Genomic DNA, 16,532 nt, shown 5'->3' on the forward strand with positions numbered 1-16,532 from the left:
CTCGGCACGGGACCTACCTCTTCCTTTTTTCATGGCTCCAGCCTCTCGGGGGCGATGGATGGGTCCAAGTATGTCTGACTGCCGCGAAGGAATGATACAGAATGCAGATTGAGTGCAATGAATGCGCAAGAGTACACATTGTCCAGTAGTTTGTAGCATAGATCATCACTTAATCCGCAAGTATTGCACTGTGGAATATGCTCTGTGGATCAATAATTGCTGCTGCCTCTACAGTACGCTTTCGTTCTCAGGCCCTGATGGCCACTGGTCATCATATCCGACCTCTACGTGCATCGTGCATGCATTCGTTATACTCATACAAGATGTCAGACACGAATATTAGTTCTACAACCACTTCAGCTACAAAACGATACAACAGATGTCCCATCACGAGAAAGTGTTCTGCTCAACTGCTTCGCACGATAGTCATGCCAGTTCATCAGCTGATCCATCCTCGAATAAAGCTTCGAAATTAACCACGGTACTCTGCGAGATCACCCCGAACGCATCTTGTAACATCGTGCCAAGGTACTCCAATTCGACAATGACCTCCTACGTGATGTCATCAGCTCGACCCCTTCAGAGTCATTCTCTCATTATGTGAGATCGACGTGACTGGAAGCTCACTCACCTGCATCGCCAAGGCGTAAGCGAAGAAGAGGAGATGTCTCCCGCCCCCTCTCACACTTTTCCGCTTCACGACGTCCAAAGACCGGATGGCAACGACGAGCCGCTGTCTCGCTTTCTCAGCGGGAGGCAAGTAAGGTGGCAGCGGGGTACGTAGTCTGAAACCAGCTGAAAGGGTGTAGAACTGCGAAGACGAGTCATCAATACTGCCACTGCGGAATTCTATTCGGAAGTTTGTGGATAGGAAGTCGTTCTACTCACATAGAGAATCACGTTCCCTGCCATCTCGCGACGTTCCTTGTTGACAGGCACTACGAACGCTTGTCTTATTCCCTATCAATGTCAATGTCTTCAGCTACTTTCGATCCTCCCAAGTTAAGTATGAATGTGATGATTTACATTGTCCCTGCGATCGGAATGTAAAATCAGCGAAGACCGTTTGCGGGACAGGAAAGACATATGCTCACCACTCATCTCTCGTGGTCACACATCGCATGCTGTGCAGTCTATCCAGCATGCGCTCGCAGCTGAGGAGTACTTCGTGGTAAAAGCCATATGCAAAGGGACCTTTCAGTCTCGGCTCATGCTTGGTTTGAGCGAGCAGACTCCGTAACGTGCCGAGTTGGCTCTGTAAATGCAGCTCCCTACGACGTCGTCAGTTCCAGAATGACCAGTCCCAGATATCGATTGCAAAGAGCCGACCTACATCGCCATGAATTGTCTTACACTGGGACTCAACTGCCGATGTCCGACCACGGAAGATGGCAGCAAAGGCCGCAATTCGCCATCGTCATCCGATGAATTCTCCTCGTTGCGTGGTTCGACACCTTTGCTGTAGGTAGTCACCAGCCTCGAGTACAGATACGATAGGTCAAGGCAGAAACTAGGAGCAAGAATGAGTAGCATCAGCCGATTGTTCTAGGGATGCGGTAACAGCAAGTCATTGTTCGCTTACTCGCTCAGACCCAACCTCAATTCCCTTCTCGCTGTGAAAGGCCACCAATAGCGAGAAATCATAGCCGCCCAGATGACACCGATGATCACCGCTGTGGAACGCTGAAAGGCGATTTGCTCAACCGTCACATCATCGGCTCGATCTCTGACGTTGTACACGTATAGACAAGAAAGATTCTGAGACGAAAATCAGCGGGAGTTCTGAAAACGTCTTCGCCCAGGTTGCAGATCAAAGAGACACTCTGTGGAAGGGTAGATGACTTACATAGGTCAGGAGGACAAATCGGCCAGCCGCAGTGTAGTCAGGCATCTGAGTAATCACGTAGAAACAAGGGATAGAGAAGAAGAAACCCAGAATAGGCAGCACGATGTTGTCCTCGTGTGCACTAGGGCATATGTATAAGTTATACCATTTGGGCAAACCGTCAGCAGCACAGACTCACATTCTTGTGAAGACGATAGCAACTGTTCCACCAACTCTGCAAGGTGGCTTGGTCAGCTACTGAAACGTCAAGACTGCCTTGCGCATAGAAGTTCGCCGAAAAAAACTCAAATACACACATGGTACCGCCCACTCTCGCCAGAGACCTAAACCATCGTTTTAGATTAGCAAACTCGAGTGCACTGCACCGCGACAGGACTCACAAAAAGTTTGTTTGGCCGACTGTCTGACTCATCGCAGCAAGATATGCAATCAAAGCCCATTCTCCTCGGTACTGAAGGAAGATGGGTCGACCCCACTCTGTGTAGGCGGGAGCCGCGAGGATTGCTATGTGTCGCACTTCAATAAAGCGATACAAAAGATATGGCAAGACCACTTACCCCCTCCAACACCTGTCTTGATCGCATATCGCATATCGGGTTGGCGTAGTCTGGTGCCGACAGTCCAGAACCTCTGCTTGAGTCGCCCCCAAGTGCTGTTCATTCGTTCCTCTGGCACCAGTACGGCACCTGCAGAGTCTCTCTTCGCTCGTGGAAATAACGGAGGCTGGAGGTCCGATGGATCTATAGGTACCAGTTTCTCTGCATACCGCGACATGTTTGGATCAATTTGCAGGAGATCCTAACAAGGACAATACTCACGCAATTGCTTGTAAAGATATTCGCTTTTCTTTTCTTGTCTTCCTCGTTGACGCATAAAGACCGATCTGATATGGTCCCAGGCTGTGATATCTGCAGTGTCGACAATCTTGAACGGCGATGATCAGCACAAGCGTCTGCGACGAAAATTGGTGATACCTCGGACACTTACCTCTTGCATCGTGTCGACCAAAAACAGCATCTCCATGGCAAACTCCTCGAAAGTGAAGAGAAAGCTGTAACGCGATACCATGAGCGTTCGAGAGCGTTCGTGATCAGTAAACTCACAAATAGATTAGAAACACAACCTCATTCGGTCCTCCAAGGCTATCTTGGTCCCCATTGACATCGTCGTTCCCATCAGGCGAGTCAACTTCGCTGAATTGCTGACTCTCTGCACAGCCATCACTCCCGCTGTCACTCTCGTCACTCTCTTCATCCCGGTATATCCCTCGGCGGCGCCTTGGTCCTGCGTAAACCCGCTTAATAGCTCGGCTAGATGACATGGAGAAGTCTTTCAGAGATGCCGCAAGGTCTGCTCGAATACGAGGCAAGTCCACTTGGAGGTTCTGGTCATGACGTGACAGTGCTTGCACAGCTTCTAAAGCTTCGTCGCAGTGTGACTGGACATCGGGTTCGAGATCTTCAGCTTTTATATCGACATCTTAGGGAATACGACTTACGTTCAAGTTGTCCATCTGTGCACCCGCCATATCCCTGAATTTCATGAACAATCTCACACTCGTCATGACATCCGTATGGTGTGGCACCGCTGGCTCTGAAACTTCATCTAAGACCTCGAGAACAGACATAGACAACTTGGAGTGTCCCTCATTCGGTCCGAAGCCTAGATTGATCTCGCCCTCTCTGCTCGCTCTTATGATACTCTCCTGCAGCCTCGTGCTGCTTCGCAGACCTGATATATGTTGGGCCAGTCTGCCTAGACTGGCTATGGCAGCGTTATAAAGATGCAGCTTTCTACCTCTGATCCGGCCATCAAGTATGCGTTCTTGCTTGGCTTCAGCTAGATCAGTTTTGAGTGTCCTGAAAGCCGCTGCGTGCGATATGATAGCTTCCTTGAGTGTCGTTCGGTTTTCTTTGACGACAGCCTTCTCGAGCAGAAAGGTTGAAGTGAGAAGGTCGAGAAGGGTAGAAAAAGATTCGAGAGATTTCGAAATGGAACTCTGGAGTCTTGAGGTCGCAGATGCTGGACATACGGTATAACATACAAAATTTGTTATCAGGACTACAGCATTTCATTAGCTGTCGCTCAAGGTTTGCACCCCAACACACTCACCGCCAACGAGAACAATGCTTAAGATTTCCACCAATTTCGGTACGGCTCCTTCCTTGATCACTACGGTGAAAATGATCATGGCCGCCATAGAGCAACCTACGATGAAGAATTCACAATTGTACAAGAGGCGGTTCCCGAACACCACCAGGACAAGATCGACTCACCTGAGTTGTAGCTAGCGTTACCAACCCATACCTTCGACCAGGCCAGCACTCCCATAGTTCCTCCGATCCAAAGCACGCAGACGACCCAGTCTCCCGCTTCACTGATCGGATCCCAGGTGTCTCCATGGGACGGTGAGAAATGGTCAAAAAGCCGAATGGTAGTCATTGACAAGAGGGAGACAACAGATGCTGCGACGGCGAGAACGAAGCAGTATCGCGTGGAGAGAAGCATGTTGCCTAGAGTTTTTGCGGGGTTGAAATAGACTACGATGGTTGCTATCATGTGAGCGGTACTTGCGGGTCTGATTGTAACTCGCCCATGGGCGTCTGTCTCCGACTGTCGGGAAAGCAGTCTCGCGAGAGCCGGCACAAAAGTGAACAAGGAAGCAATAAGGTATGATAAGGCACATTTTAAGATACCAACGGTCATTGGTGACGGAGGCCAGACTTTTGGCCATACTGCAAGTCCTATCAGTGACTGTATGATGCGTTCTGAGATCTCGGACTTACGGGATCGATTGGGCGGTTCCTTTATCTGTCTTACTGGGCCTAGCAGTGGAGTGTTCAACCCATTTGAACCACCATGCTTATGCATGTCGTCCATGACATCTGGTGAAGCCATCGGTCGAGCCATACACCTCGGTGTTCTTTGATCATCTTCTTGATCTCCAGGACTATACCCGCCAAGGACACCGTCTAATTGCCCAGGAGACGTCGACAGTTCATCTGAGATACTGCGCAGATCATTCACCGCACGATGAACTCCATTGTCGTCATCTATTGGTCTGACCGTATCCTCTCGTCCTGTAGCAGATGAGTCAAACAGCGAGCTCAGGCTCCAAGTACTCGGCGTGGGTAATTGTGACCGTCGTCCGGGTGATGTCACACGTCCTTGCGCCCTGTTCACGGCGTCCTCCTCGTCCGACTCATCGCCCACTAATTCCTGCAAACCCTGCCAGTTATCGAAACTCTCCAAGGATTCTAGCTTCGAGCTGCCCTTAGCCTGGCTACCCGTTTGCGATCGAGCTGATCCATGACCGTTGCTGAATGAAGGCGATGTGTCCCATCCTGCCGCTGTCGAACTGTTCCCTCCACGCCGTCGAGATTGCCCTCCGACTTGACCATCGCTCGCATCTCCGGGCGACGGGCGGGAAGGCAATGGACGAGGTAGGGAGAAATATGACTGCGGCGAGTTCCTTGTGCCGCGGTATTGCTGAGCAGGCGAGCGCATTTCACCCAGCGTGGTGCGTTTTGAAGAGGACAGAACGGGAGTCTTAGCTTGCGAGGACGAGGATGAAGCATTCATAACGGGATCAGGGGATGGGAGTAAGATGCCGGTCGGCGGTGATCGGGTCGAAGACGACATGTGGGATGTACCGTGAGGTGCCTCAGCGATGATGGATGAGCCATGTGAGGAGTACAACTTGCTGATATCATTCAAGAGTTCAAAGACCAAAAGGGAGATGAGAGGAAGGTGAGACAAGGAGGCAAGATACATTGTCATATATGCAACAACCAATCGAACCGGAAGGACAAAGCGCGAATGCCCCGGTGCCCCACTCTTTACGGCAACAATCACGTGAATCAGGTCTGCATCTCGCATCTCGCATCTCGCATCTCGACTGGCAACAAGGTAGAAGGTGAAGGTGGTGGATAGCAGAAGGAATCGGACAGCAGAAGAGGGGAAGTGGGTGGGAGACGCATCTCCGAGGAGGAAGCCCCTGACTTAGGCTGGAGTCAGCGACACAGTGGTCCTCGAAGATCAGACGGCGCCTCTTCTCGCTCTCTTTGCCACATTCCCAGTCCTCCTGATAAGCTCTTCGAGCGCGCGATCCTGCCCGAAACCTGCGCCTTCACCCATACCTCCCAGATTCCCTGATATTCCGTGCTCGGCCACGCAAATGGAGAAACTGTGCGGTCCAAGTTGCTGATGTTGATCATACAAAGGACGTGGCGTGACCAGTGTTGGCGTCTCGGGCGACAAGTCCCCTGACTCATGGACAAGGTCCGGTCTATCAGATCCTTCGGTAATGGAGTCTGTTTGAATCTGCAAACTATCTCCGTGGATGCTCGTAGAACCAAGGCCATGCTTACCCCTATCTGACCGACCTCTGAATCTTTCGGCGCCTCCAGGCGAGAAAGGGAGTATCTCCTCGCATGCAATCGCATCTGTGAGAACGTTTTCTCCCTGGGTGCCACCAGGGATCTGCAAGCGGAATAGTTGAGGACGAGCTTCTTTCACACCCCGAGGTGGAAGCCGGCGGGCCAAATGGACGGTCCCGTTGTAGGAAGAAGCGAGGGTATAGGTCGAAGAATGGGAATGGCTGGACTCAATGGGTGTTTGTGAGAGATCTATGGGGTAATACCCGACGGACTTGGGTGACTGATTCCTATATCACTGCATCAGTGTCTGATCACAAGACGATCTTCAGCCAATAGAGGATGGCGAGGAATACGGAACTCACACGTGCGCTTTCGCAGGGTGGCCTGGCTCTCCTTTCTTTGCCCCGGGTGGCAAGTCACCACTGATCTGGACGGGAAATCGAGGCGGAGAGGGATTGACCATGACAGGAGGCGCATGAAGAGACGAGTCTTCGGTCCTGTCAGTCGGGTGGCGGTAAGCACCATTCTGAATGACCTCCGTCTCCTCAGGAATTGGCAATGCATAATTTGTGCATTCCACGTTGAATGTAGATGGGGGAAGGTGAGACTCACCAAATTGACTGATTGTCCCTCTTCACATCACCAGCTAGCATATCTTCGGTGATAAGGTCGGAAACGTTCCTCCTCTCATCGTACGTCATAGACGTGGAGAAAGGGAAAGAGAAGGGGCTGAAGTGAGCTTCGGGAGACGAAATCGAGGTCATGATGAAGATCGCTACACAATGCGCTGTGGAACAGTTTGTTATCAAGGAGGCGAGATGAGACGGAAGGGTTTATGCCGATATTGCTTGTGAAACAGAAGTATAGAGGATGCTAGAGGATAAGAATGTGATGTGAGTCTTGTGATGTTCACGAAATGGTGTGTTGGTGTGAGTGGATGTTGTGAGTTTCGAAGGGTGGCTTTTGAAGGGCGAGCAGTGGAATGTGATTGGAAGCAGCGGGTTATGGAGCAGGATAAGAACAACACAAGCAAAGTTGGCGGGTAGACAGTGATACAGGTGATCCTGTCCGTCGTCTACTCAAGCTGCGAGTGACAGTAACGAATGGAGACTCGGCGTCTCCTTTCACGTCCTGAAACACGTTCATGAAGTGCCACAGGAGGGACTTCCCTTGTCACTGCCTTCCTCCATGAACAACTCTGACGCGCTTGTACCACCACTCGCTCTTCAATTTGATAGATGTCCACGAGCTGTCCGATAGCTCCCAATCTCGAATGGCAATGCCCGATCAGCTATATGTCCTAAGTGATACATGGTCGAGCTCTAGCCTTCCGAGCTATACTTCTTTGCTTCAAGATACGGAACTATGCTTTGCCCTTTTCTTTTGCCCATTGCTCTGGTGTGAGAGTTTTCTGCGAATTCACCGAGGTCAGGTCAATCTCGCGAGGTCAGGAAAAGTCCCCGACGGAGGTGTAGTGAGGTACTCGCTGTGAGACTGGATGCGATCGCGACCAGGCGCGGAGACCGGAGACCGGAGACAGGCAGAGGACCATGATAGGAGACTCGTTGTACTCACTTGTGAGAACGCATGTAATTCCGCAATTTCATCCGCCAAAATCTGATTCACTACAACACCACCCGAGGTCAGCAAGTCGGGTGAAAGGGGCAGCGTGTTTCGCTCTCTCCGGGTCGCCGTTCAAGCACTCACCCAGCTTATGTCTTGCCAGCGTCATCTTCTTTGCGAAGTCCGGTGAGACGATGGTGACCGAGAATGAGGAGCCGCAATTACCAGAAGTATCGATAAACTCCTGATGTTCCGGACCGCATGTTTCAGCCATTGACAACGCGAAACGAGTACACCGTGGTCACACCATTCGTGATATCATGATGGGTAGAAGAAGAAGAACTCACCACAAAGTCGATCTTCAGCTTTGATCTCAGCTTGTTCTCCATGACTTGCTGAATCGGCAAAACGGCATCGTCGACGTCCATCTTGAATGTGAGCTGAGGAAGGAGAGATGTACAGAGGCCCAGGAGCTGTGCGGACAAGATGTCTGATGTCGAAGGGCGGGGGCGGGGCGTCGATGGTTAAGTCTTGCGACTGAACGGGCTAGGTACGGCTTTTAGACAACGCTCGTTGTTTTCGCCCTGTTCGCTGTTCAACTTGTCGAGCAATGTTGAGATGATGAGCCTCTGTGTGCTGCTGTACGCTTTGCTTATCAGATAGAAAACGTTGAATTGGTCAGAAATCGCATCAAAAAGATCCCAGGCACAGGCCATGAAGAGATGACGTGGTAAGTGGAAAGCGGAAGCAAGGATATCAAGCGCCTCTCACGCCAGTCTGTCCCAAAGATGACCCCCTTTGTCCGACTTTTTCAATAACTGCAGACATAACACCCTTCGTCTATTCATGAAAATAGACCCACAGTCAATCCTCAACATGGCGATCCCTTCCACCCCGTCCTCCTTCCGTAGCTTACGGACCCTCTCTCGTCCCCTTGCCAGAGGATACGCCTCAATCGCACCCTACTCTCCTCCGAGCAACGACCATTCCACACCACCTTCTCGACCTTCTCGACCTTCCTCCCCTCAATTCTTCACGGGACGACCTACGTTCCACGAGTCGCTTGTGGCTCTATCATCTACTATCCAGACGGCGACCTCGACTCTGAGATCGTCACATATCTATCCTCTTCCATCGTCCTTGCCGCACATCCCACCACCTCGAGCAGCATGGGTCTCACCTGAAGAACTGTCATCCCTGTTCCAGGTGAAACTCAAGACGAATACCCTTCGGCAGGTCATGGAGCTCTTGACCGAGCTACATCACCTTCGACACGTCTCTTCCATGGCTGGATATCCCGATCTCGTAGCCAAGATTGATTCAGCTCTGGAGAACTACGAGAAAGATCACAATCGATCAGTCGGGTCGTCTGAGTTGGACGATGGAAGCGATGTCACCCAGAAGAAGAAGGACAGGGGCGATGGATCGATCGATGAATTTGGAAGAGCATATGCTAGTGGAAGGAAGAAGACTTCTTCGGCGCGGGTGTGGATGATCCCGACCCCATCAGCAAAACCTATCTTCGAGACCCAATCCTCCTCATCGGTCACGACTACGACCGAATTACCCCGATCCGAAATACTGATCAACCATATCCCCATCACGACATATTTCCCCCGACCCTCAGATAGGGAGACGATCCTTCGCCCGTTGAGACTCACGGGCTTGATTGGCGCTTTCAACATCTTCGCTCTGGCTCGAGGGGGTGGGACGGCAGGTCAAGCGGGTGCGGTGGGTTTGGGCGTCGCTAGAGCTCTGTCTATCCTGAGGGAAGATACCAAGGACGTCCTTAGAGCGGGTGAGTGGGTTCTGACCAGGAGTCTGCTGCAGCATTCTTCGTTCTACGTCGGAGGACGGTCCGTTGCACTCTTTCGATTTTGGCGCTCATGTCCATCTATTCCATTGCAGATGGCGCACTCATGAGAGATACAAGAATGACAGAGAGGAAGAAGACCGGTCGTGCAAAGGCCAGAAAAGCCGTGAGTGCTTTTGGAGACTCTGAACTAGTCTTTCGGGGCGGATCACTGACGGTGCCATGTCTTGCAGTACACTTGGGTCAAGCGTTAAGGGTCAGGTGGGCATACTTACTTAGAACACATCAGCATGCATCACCGAGTGCTTCCTGGTTACATGCACCAATTGTCGTCATTCGTCTCTTGATTAAGGAGATCGCAGCACAAGTTCATGCCCAGGCAGCCAACCCTTGACTATGACTGACTGACTGACTGACTGACTGACTGACTGCAAATGCCCTGATCTCGAATGATATCGCAACTGCACTGATCACAGCGTCATTATCAATATAAGTGTCACATCAAGTGTCCATTCACCCTCATCAATCGACCCATCAAAGCCGCCAGGGTATCAAATAAGATGCAGGTATATACAAAGATTTCACTCCCATTCACACCATAAAAACAGAAGGGATCATATCGAATGATTGACTGTCCGTGACAAGACGTAAATAAGATAAAATCGAAATTGAGATTTCTGTTCCAGATCGCTCTTCCATATGTTCTTTCAGCAGCAAATGCCCAACGCAAACGGCTCAGATCCTTCGCTCGCTCTGATCAAAGAGCCAAACCGACCTCTACCTCCTGTTCCACTCTCCTCTCACCCATTTCCAACCCCAAACCCAATCCTAAACCCGTAAGTCCTAACCCTTGTCGTTGTTCCATATCTATAACTTCTCCCAAGACCTCCTTCTCCTCCATCACTCCACCGCTTCCGGTCGAAGTTACTCCTTTCCTCATTATAGGAGTCAAGGAGATTATACTTGCCGTACAAAGATCTTCATCGCTAGCCTCACTAGCTAGTGAAATACTATCTCTGAAACTCTTGTGATAGCCCATCGTCGTACTTGATGAAGCTGAACCTGAGCTCGAGGCCGAATGTTCGTGTAGACTTATCGTACTTGTACTGGAAGAAGATGAAGAGATCGACGAAGTCGAGGTGAAGATCCCACTGGAAGGTGAATTGGGATGGGCTTTCGCAGCTTTGTAAAAAGCGATTCGGTGATTGATCACCGGTGGTGCAGATTGACAAACTGTTTCGTCGCTATAATCGTATTTCGTCCGGGTGAGATCCAGTGGGGCAGGAGGCGCTGCTCTTCTTCGAGGGGATAGAGGTGCAGTGGAAGAAACGGTCGGATAATCAGGTATATCCATACCCAATCCTAATCCCAGTCCTTGCGATTTGTGTCGATCGCCTCCTGGTGCTGATACTGAGAATGTGCTCATCGATTGACCCTTGGTAGGAGTTTTGATGGCTGTCGAAGCCATACTTGAATCGCTCAGCGAAGCAAGCATCGAACCAAGAGCCTCTTCAACATCGGGGAAAGAGACCAATGACGACATGCTAGCGGATGTGGGCATGGAATCTTCGGATCCCGAAGATGGCATGGACGCGTACGAGTCGAGAGAAGGAAGAGAAGGGTATGATGGGAAAGGTGGTGAAGGTGGGAGTGGGTCGGAAGGTGCATGTTCGTGATCGAAAGAATCGCCATCAAAGTCGTGTTCGTGATCAGAGCTACTCTCTTCCACTTCTTGTGCGTAAGCCAACGAGTCCTCATGACCGAGAGGCTGGTCGGAATCCGGCAGGTTCGCCAAAGGCTCAAAAGGCGAGAAATCGAGTTTCACGTCGATTGAAGGGATCTCAGTTGCCACATCCATGGCGGTCGGAATAGCAGTGAGCGGAACTTCGTCCATGTCTTCTAGTTTCACGGCCTCTTCCAGACCTCGTCTTCCGACCATACCCAGCGATGACGTTCTTTTACTCGCACCAGGAAACTCGTCGCTCTGATCTTGAGGAGTGGCAGGGATGATGTTCAACATCGGGACGTCTTTGCCTGGAAGAGTCTGCATACTCGCACGACTGTCTGAAGGAAAGAGACTGCCCGAGGCAGCTGAGAAAGCAAGGTCGAATTCGTTGATCAGCGGTAATTGTTCTGGCAAGTTGCGGTTGCCAGAGGACGAGAAGGAGTTTCGTTGTCGTTCGTTTGTGGGTCGATAGGGTGACGGCGGAGGCGGTGCACGGGATTGGAATGTGGACACATAGGCGGTGGGAGGGGTAGTGACATGAGAAGGCATGGGCGGTGTAGAGAGTGCGAGAGTCGAGAACCCTTCGGCCGTTGGTGGAAGTTGAGGAGGAAGTGCGGACACGGACGAACGATCGTACAGATGAACGGTAGGTTCTGTCGTCGCTCTCACTCTGGTACCGAAAGACGTCGTACTAGGAGAAGTGGGTCTGGACGATCGTCTCTGAGGTGAAGGGACTCGAGGTTGCGTGGATAGAGGCGATGAATCGTAACTTGACATTCTGTGGTGAGGAGGAGCTTGTTGTTGAGGAGTGTACGAATCGTAGGACGAGACGATCACCCGAGGAGCAGGAGGATGCGTTCGGATTCGAGGCGTTGATTGCTCGTTCACATTCATACTGCCCCCACTGATGCCGCCAAAATTGGCACGGATAGGACTGTTCACTGGAGAGTTGGTGTTGTTTGAGTCATGTCTTCCTGCACCGGCAAAGCGTATATTGGCAGAACCTTGACCTTCCGTGTTCATTTTCAATATGGGTTTTGGCGGTTCAACAGTTCTACCAGTAGCAGAGGAGCTCGCCCCAGTCCCAGATCCAGAAGCGGAAGTGGAAGCGGAAGCAGTCCCGGACGCGCCAGAGGACGATTTCTTGCGCCAGAACATGTTGAAAGCTTTTCCAGTGGCTGCTATAGCGTCGGCGGTGTGCGGAGGAGTAGGAAGAGGTGGAGCGATTGGGGAGCTGGCGTTGGTCGATAGATCGAGAGGCGAAGGAGCCCGTCGACGCAGTTTTGATTTGGAGGTCTTGTGGTTCAAAGGGAATGGCATGGGTGGGGTGGGGTGGGAGTGGATGAGTGTCGGGTTCGTGCCAGACGTCCGAGCTGAAATTCCCGGTCTCGGTCGGGATGAGTTTTGAGATCTGCCAGAGAGACAGACGACGCGCTGAGTCGTTGTGAAGCTGAAGAAGCAGAGAGGTGGGTCGAGAGGAAGTGCGTCAAGCACTTGGTGGAATCCCTTATCGCGTCGTTCGAGTGGTAAATGAGTGTGAGTGTCGGCCTGTCGACGAGAGACGTGATCGAGTACTATAAACAATGATGATGGAGAAACGAGTGTGAGGTCGGGTAGACGAATCAAGCCTGGTCGCAAGAGAGAAGCGCGAGAAAAGAAAAGATAATAACAGCAGATGAACAAGTAAATCAAAGAAAGTGGTAGGAACTTGAACGAATGTCAAAACTGACCAACCTGCCTGCCTGCCTGCCTGCCTGCCTGGGGTGACCAAGTTACAGCAGCAGTAGTAAGTTATCGTTGCGCCGGAACCAGGATATCCAACTAACAAATGACAAGAGGTACGATGCCAAACAACCAAGGCAAACAAAGGGTCAAACAAAGACCCCGTGACATCTCCCCCTCCTCTCTCTCCCTTGACTCGTCTTGGCTGAGCAGCTCAACTTTCTCTCGTTCGTCACCCCATGCTTTCGCTTGCTGGAAACAGAACAAGAAGAAGACGACGCGTCCGGGCTGATCGTAATTCACCGTGAAGGAAAAAAAAAAAGACGATAAATAATAACGTTCCGTTGTGCCGGTGCCGAGAAACAAGTCGCGTCCAGAATGATGATTTATTCTTTGATCTCGATGCATGTCACATTGGAAGAGCGCAAAGCAGCAAGCAACGCATCAGGGTTCAGGTTCAGGTTCAGGTTCAGGTTCAACGCACTCTGCAGCGTCCTGGATACATCTCATCATGCATCGGCAGCAGGCTGCGGTGAACTCGGACTCTACCTGTGATGGTGAAACCTCTGGATATGCAGAGGCATTGATCGTTGACGTAGACGTCATGCTCACGCGTCTGCTGGCAAGGGGACTAGCGAAGACAGCGGGAACGAGACTAGTCGCTATCATTCAAGCTGAAACGAGCCCATGCCAAATGCATTGTCATTATTGCGATTATGAGTGCACTAACAATTATATGAACTCGATTATACGGGGTACTCATCTACTATGCAAGGTGTGATTCCGACGTGGACGCGCCATCACTCAGACAGTCCGATCTTCTCCCATCCGTCACTGACAACATATCCGCGAAGGGCCACCGCCCAGCTTCTACTCCACCACACACTCATACGGCCGAACCAACATCCAGCGCACCCATATCCACAAGTATCTTCTCTCTCACGAAGACAGCCCATAACGATCCTTCGTCATGCTCTCACCTCTCGTGCTCCCTTCGCCCATTGAATCCTTCTTCTTCCTCGGTTTCTGTTTGCCCTCGCGTTTCGCGACCTGTCTTGCGAACCTCAGACCGCAGCTATCCGACAGGGTATACCTGAATTAGCATGCATGACTCGTCGAAGTGACCGGAAGCACATCCTCACTCACGCGTTACAGAGATCCTTGATCCCACTCTCGTTCTTTCTCCATTCTGGACTTTTCGTGGTCCCACACATCACACAGCACTCGACACCTGCTGGCGGTTTCACCAGAGGTCTTGACGATCTTCCGCCACCTGCACCGACACTTCCTCCCGCACCTTCGCCGCCATCTCCACCTTCTCCACCACTCGTACTACTCCCGTTCGCCTCAGACATCTGACTTGTTGAGACGGGAGCTCCACCGTAGTCATGTGGTGGTGTATGATTGTAATGATGTGGTTGATGGTACGGTGCGGTTGGGGATGGTGTGGGATAGTCGGATTCGCGTGGATGTGACTGGTGATGAATAGGTAGATGATGAGGTGGTGGAGGAGGAGCATGGTAAGCAGATTGAACAGGTTGAGAAGGAGCAGAAATAGGATATGCGTTCCATGCAGGTGGCTGGTTTGATCGACGAGAAAGCATTGCTGGAGGTGGTGGTGATGAAGTCCACTCCGTAGATGAACCTTGAGTTGGCCAGTCCAGCGTGGGTGGTGGCTGCCCGGGGATCGTAAATGATGGCGGATTGCTCGACCAAGGAGCCTCGGCAGCACCAACGACAGGATTAGGATGACTCAACGCTGTGTACCCTATGTCCACACCATTTGTTGTAGTAGTCAACATGGGTGGAGGAGCTGGAGCCGAAGATGGCGTTTGTACCGAGTGCAGCTCGTATAACTTTGTCGTTTGGAAGCAAGCGAAGATGATGCTTCCGTATGGTATGAAGACGCTGGTGACATGTCGATAGACCCCTTCGGTCGTGATGGAATGTTGAGCTCCATAACGAGTGGTACAGTTTGTTCGCATCTCACCAGGTCCAGCTGTAAGCTGAGACGGATCCATCTCGACACCTCTCATCATCTCACAGTATTCCGCAGAATTATACAGTCCGTCAGAAACGGTAGATACACTAGGTGCACGAGGCGGAGGCCATGAGAATACGAGCTGTGGTGCGTGATGCGGTAGCTCGGTATTGGCTAGGTGAAGCTGGAAGACCCGATCTGGGGGAAATCGAGTTCTAGGAGGTATGGGGATGACCTTCGAGATGTTGGTATGTAATGTTTCGATTTGCTGTGTAGCGAGTCCGTGAGTGGAAGCCTAACGAATGCTAGTTAATCACAAACACACCTCGTTTCCTAACATCTTCGTACCACACCAATTCGACCACTCTTCATGAGCCTTCGCCGGATCATTGTTGGAATCTGGATCTTTGTCTTTGATGGCATGAAAGAACGCCAATAGTAAGCCATCAGCGACCTGTGGCCAGCGGCTTATCAGCGACTTCTTCTCTGGCCTAAGATACACTCCCTGGCACGCCAGTGTGTGTGATGAGGGATTCATGGGTCTCCTCCTTCATGATTCGAGACTCCCCGCCCCTACGGCATCGGTGCATTGCTGCCATTCACACTCACCCAATTCAAGACCAGGTCCAATATCAGATATTCCGAGTCCTCCACATATGCCGCCGCATCCTGTGGGATATCGTTCTCTTCTGGAGGACATCCGAGTATCGTTCGTATCCGAGAGAGACGGGCGAAACGGACTCTGTAGTATGGTAGTGGTAGAAAAAAGACGGAAGGGTTGGAGGTGGAAGTGCATGACGAGAGAGATAGGTGCATAATTGGAGGCAGTGTAGATGTGTATTGGACAAGGACGAAGGTCGTGTGATGGGTCGATGAGGAGATATGGTTGTCAACGAAAGTAAAGGAAAGCAACATCAAGTACAAAACGCACCTCGTGACGCTCCCTTGCAGATCATCAGCACTGATCGCACTTGACAGGTCCCTTCTAGCCTCTGCATTGGTGATAGCGTGTGATCAGCATACCGTTACGACATTCGACAACCTAGATGGACGATTGCGGCAAGCAAGACTGTAGACTCACGTTCTCTCTCGTTCGGGTGTATGAACTCCAGAACGTTACGCTTCATCATGGACATCTTCTGTTTCGAGAGATGTGCATCGAGCACAGGATCGAAATGTACGAATTCTAGTTGCAGATTCTGCTGACGATGGTGGGAGGATGAGGAGGGATCCGTTGTTGTTGTTGTTGATGATGATGATGATGTGGTGTATCGAGGTGCTAATAGTGCCCAATAACATCGTACTGCTCCGACTCGCTGCACACAATATAAAGGCAATATAAATCAGTGGGATGAACGACCTGGGGATGCCATGGGAAAGCTCACGGGTATACCAGGCATACCACTTGATCCAGACGAATGTGACGATGTCGACATGTTGTTAGGGAACCGACACACAGCAGAAACCAGCGATCGCTATTTTCGTGCTATGCTTTCCCGGTC

The 16,532-nt window shown here is 51.2% G+C and overlaps 6 protein-coding genes across 6 annotated transcripts; 1 reads left to right on the plus strand and 5 right to left on the minus strand.

The window, feature by feature from the left end:
* Positions 1-426: 426 nt before the first annotated feature.
* On the minus strand, positions 427-5,488 carry IAR55_003410 (uncharacterized protein; the record flags this gene model as incomplete). The annotated part of the gene is made up of 19 exons (XM_066946517.1): positions 427-552; positions 632-811; positions 889-960; positions 1,027-1,033; positions 1,095-1,271; positions 1,334-1,510; positions 1,583-1,758; positions 1,847-1,967; positions 2,025-2,060; positions 2,143-2,169; positions 2,227-2,350; positions 2,404-2,604; positions 2,665-2,770; positions 2,834-2,897; positions 2,950-3,284; positions 3,345-3,907; positions 3,959-4,054; positions 4,123-4,581; positions 4,633-5,488. The coding sequence occupies 19 exons, from the start codon at positions 5,486-5,488 to the stop codon at positions 427-429; spliced, it is 3,903 nt and encodes a 1,300-aa protein (XP_066802909.1).
* Positions 5,489-5,884: 396 nt separating this feature from the next.
* IAR55_003411 (uncharacterized protein) lies at positions 5,885-6,688 on the minus strand (the record flags this gene model as incomplete). The annotated part of the gene is made up of 2 exons (XM_066946518.1): positions 5,885-6,512; positions 6,588-6,688. The coding sequence occupies 2 exons, from the start codon at positions 6,686-6,688 to the stop codon at positions 5,885-5,887; spliced, it is 729 nt and encodes a 242-aa protein (XP_066802910.1).
* A 900-nt stretch (positions 6,689-7,588) lies between these two features.
* On the minus strand, positions 7,589-8,216 carry IAR55_003412 (uncharacterized protein; the record flags this gene model as incomplete). Its single annotated transcript, XM_066946519.1, has 4 exons — positions 7,589-7,636; positions 7,801-7,850; positions 7,933-8,032; positions 8,136-8,216. The coding sequence occupies 4 exons, from the start codon at positions 8,214-8,216 to the stop codon at positions 7,589-7,591; spliced, it is 279 nt and encodes a 92-aa protein (XP_066802911.1).
* Positions 8,217-8,664: 448 nt separating this feature from the next.
* IAR55_003413 (mitochondrial 37S ribosomal protein uS9m) lies at positions 8,665-9,855 on the plus strand (the record flags this gene model as incomplete). The annotated part of the gene is made up of 3 exons (XM_066946520.1): positions 8,665-9,586; positions 9,697-9,767; positions 9,835-9,855. 3 exons carry the CDS (start codon positions 8,665-8,667, stop codon positions 9,853-9,855), a joined length of 1,014 nt encoding a protein of 337 aa, XP_066802912.1.
* A 503-nt stretch (positions 9,856-10,358) lies between these two features.
* Positions 10,359-12,647, minus strand: IAR55_003414 (uncharacterized protein; the record flags this gene model as incomplete). The annotated part of the gene is made up of 1 exon (XM_066946521.1): positions 10,359-12,647. One exon carries the CDS (start codon positions 12,645-12,647, stop codon positions 10,359-10,361), a length of 2,289 nt encoding a protein of 762 aa, XP_066802913.1.
* Positions 12,648-13,988: 1,341 nt separating this feature from the next.
* On the minus strand, positions 13,989-16,466 carry IAR55_003415 (uncharacterized protein; the record flags this gene model as incomplete). Its single annotated transcript, XM_066946522.1, has 7 exons — positions 13,989-14,124; positions 14,196-15,298; positions 15,356-15,484; positions 15,640-15,772; positions 15,962-16,022; positions 16,112-16,346; positions 16,416-16,466. The coding sequence occupies 7 exons, from the start codon at positions 16,464-16,466 to the stop codon at positions 13,989-13,991; spliced, it is 1,848 nt and encodes a 615-aa protein (XP_066802914.1).
* Positions 16,467-16,532: the final 66 nt, after the last annotated feature.

This window comes from Kwoniella newhampshirensis, chromosome 6, assembly GCF_039105145.1.
Source record: "Kwoniella newhampshirensis strain CBS 13917 chromosome 6, whole genome shotgun sequence".
NCBI classification, from domain to species: Eukaryota; Fungi; Basidiomycota; class Tremellomycetes; order Tremellales; family Cryptococcaceae; genus Kwoniella; species Kwoniella newhampshirensis.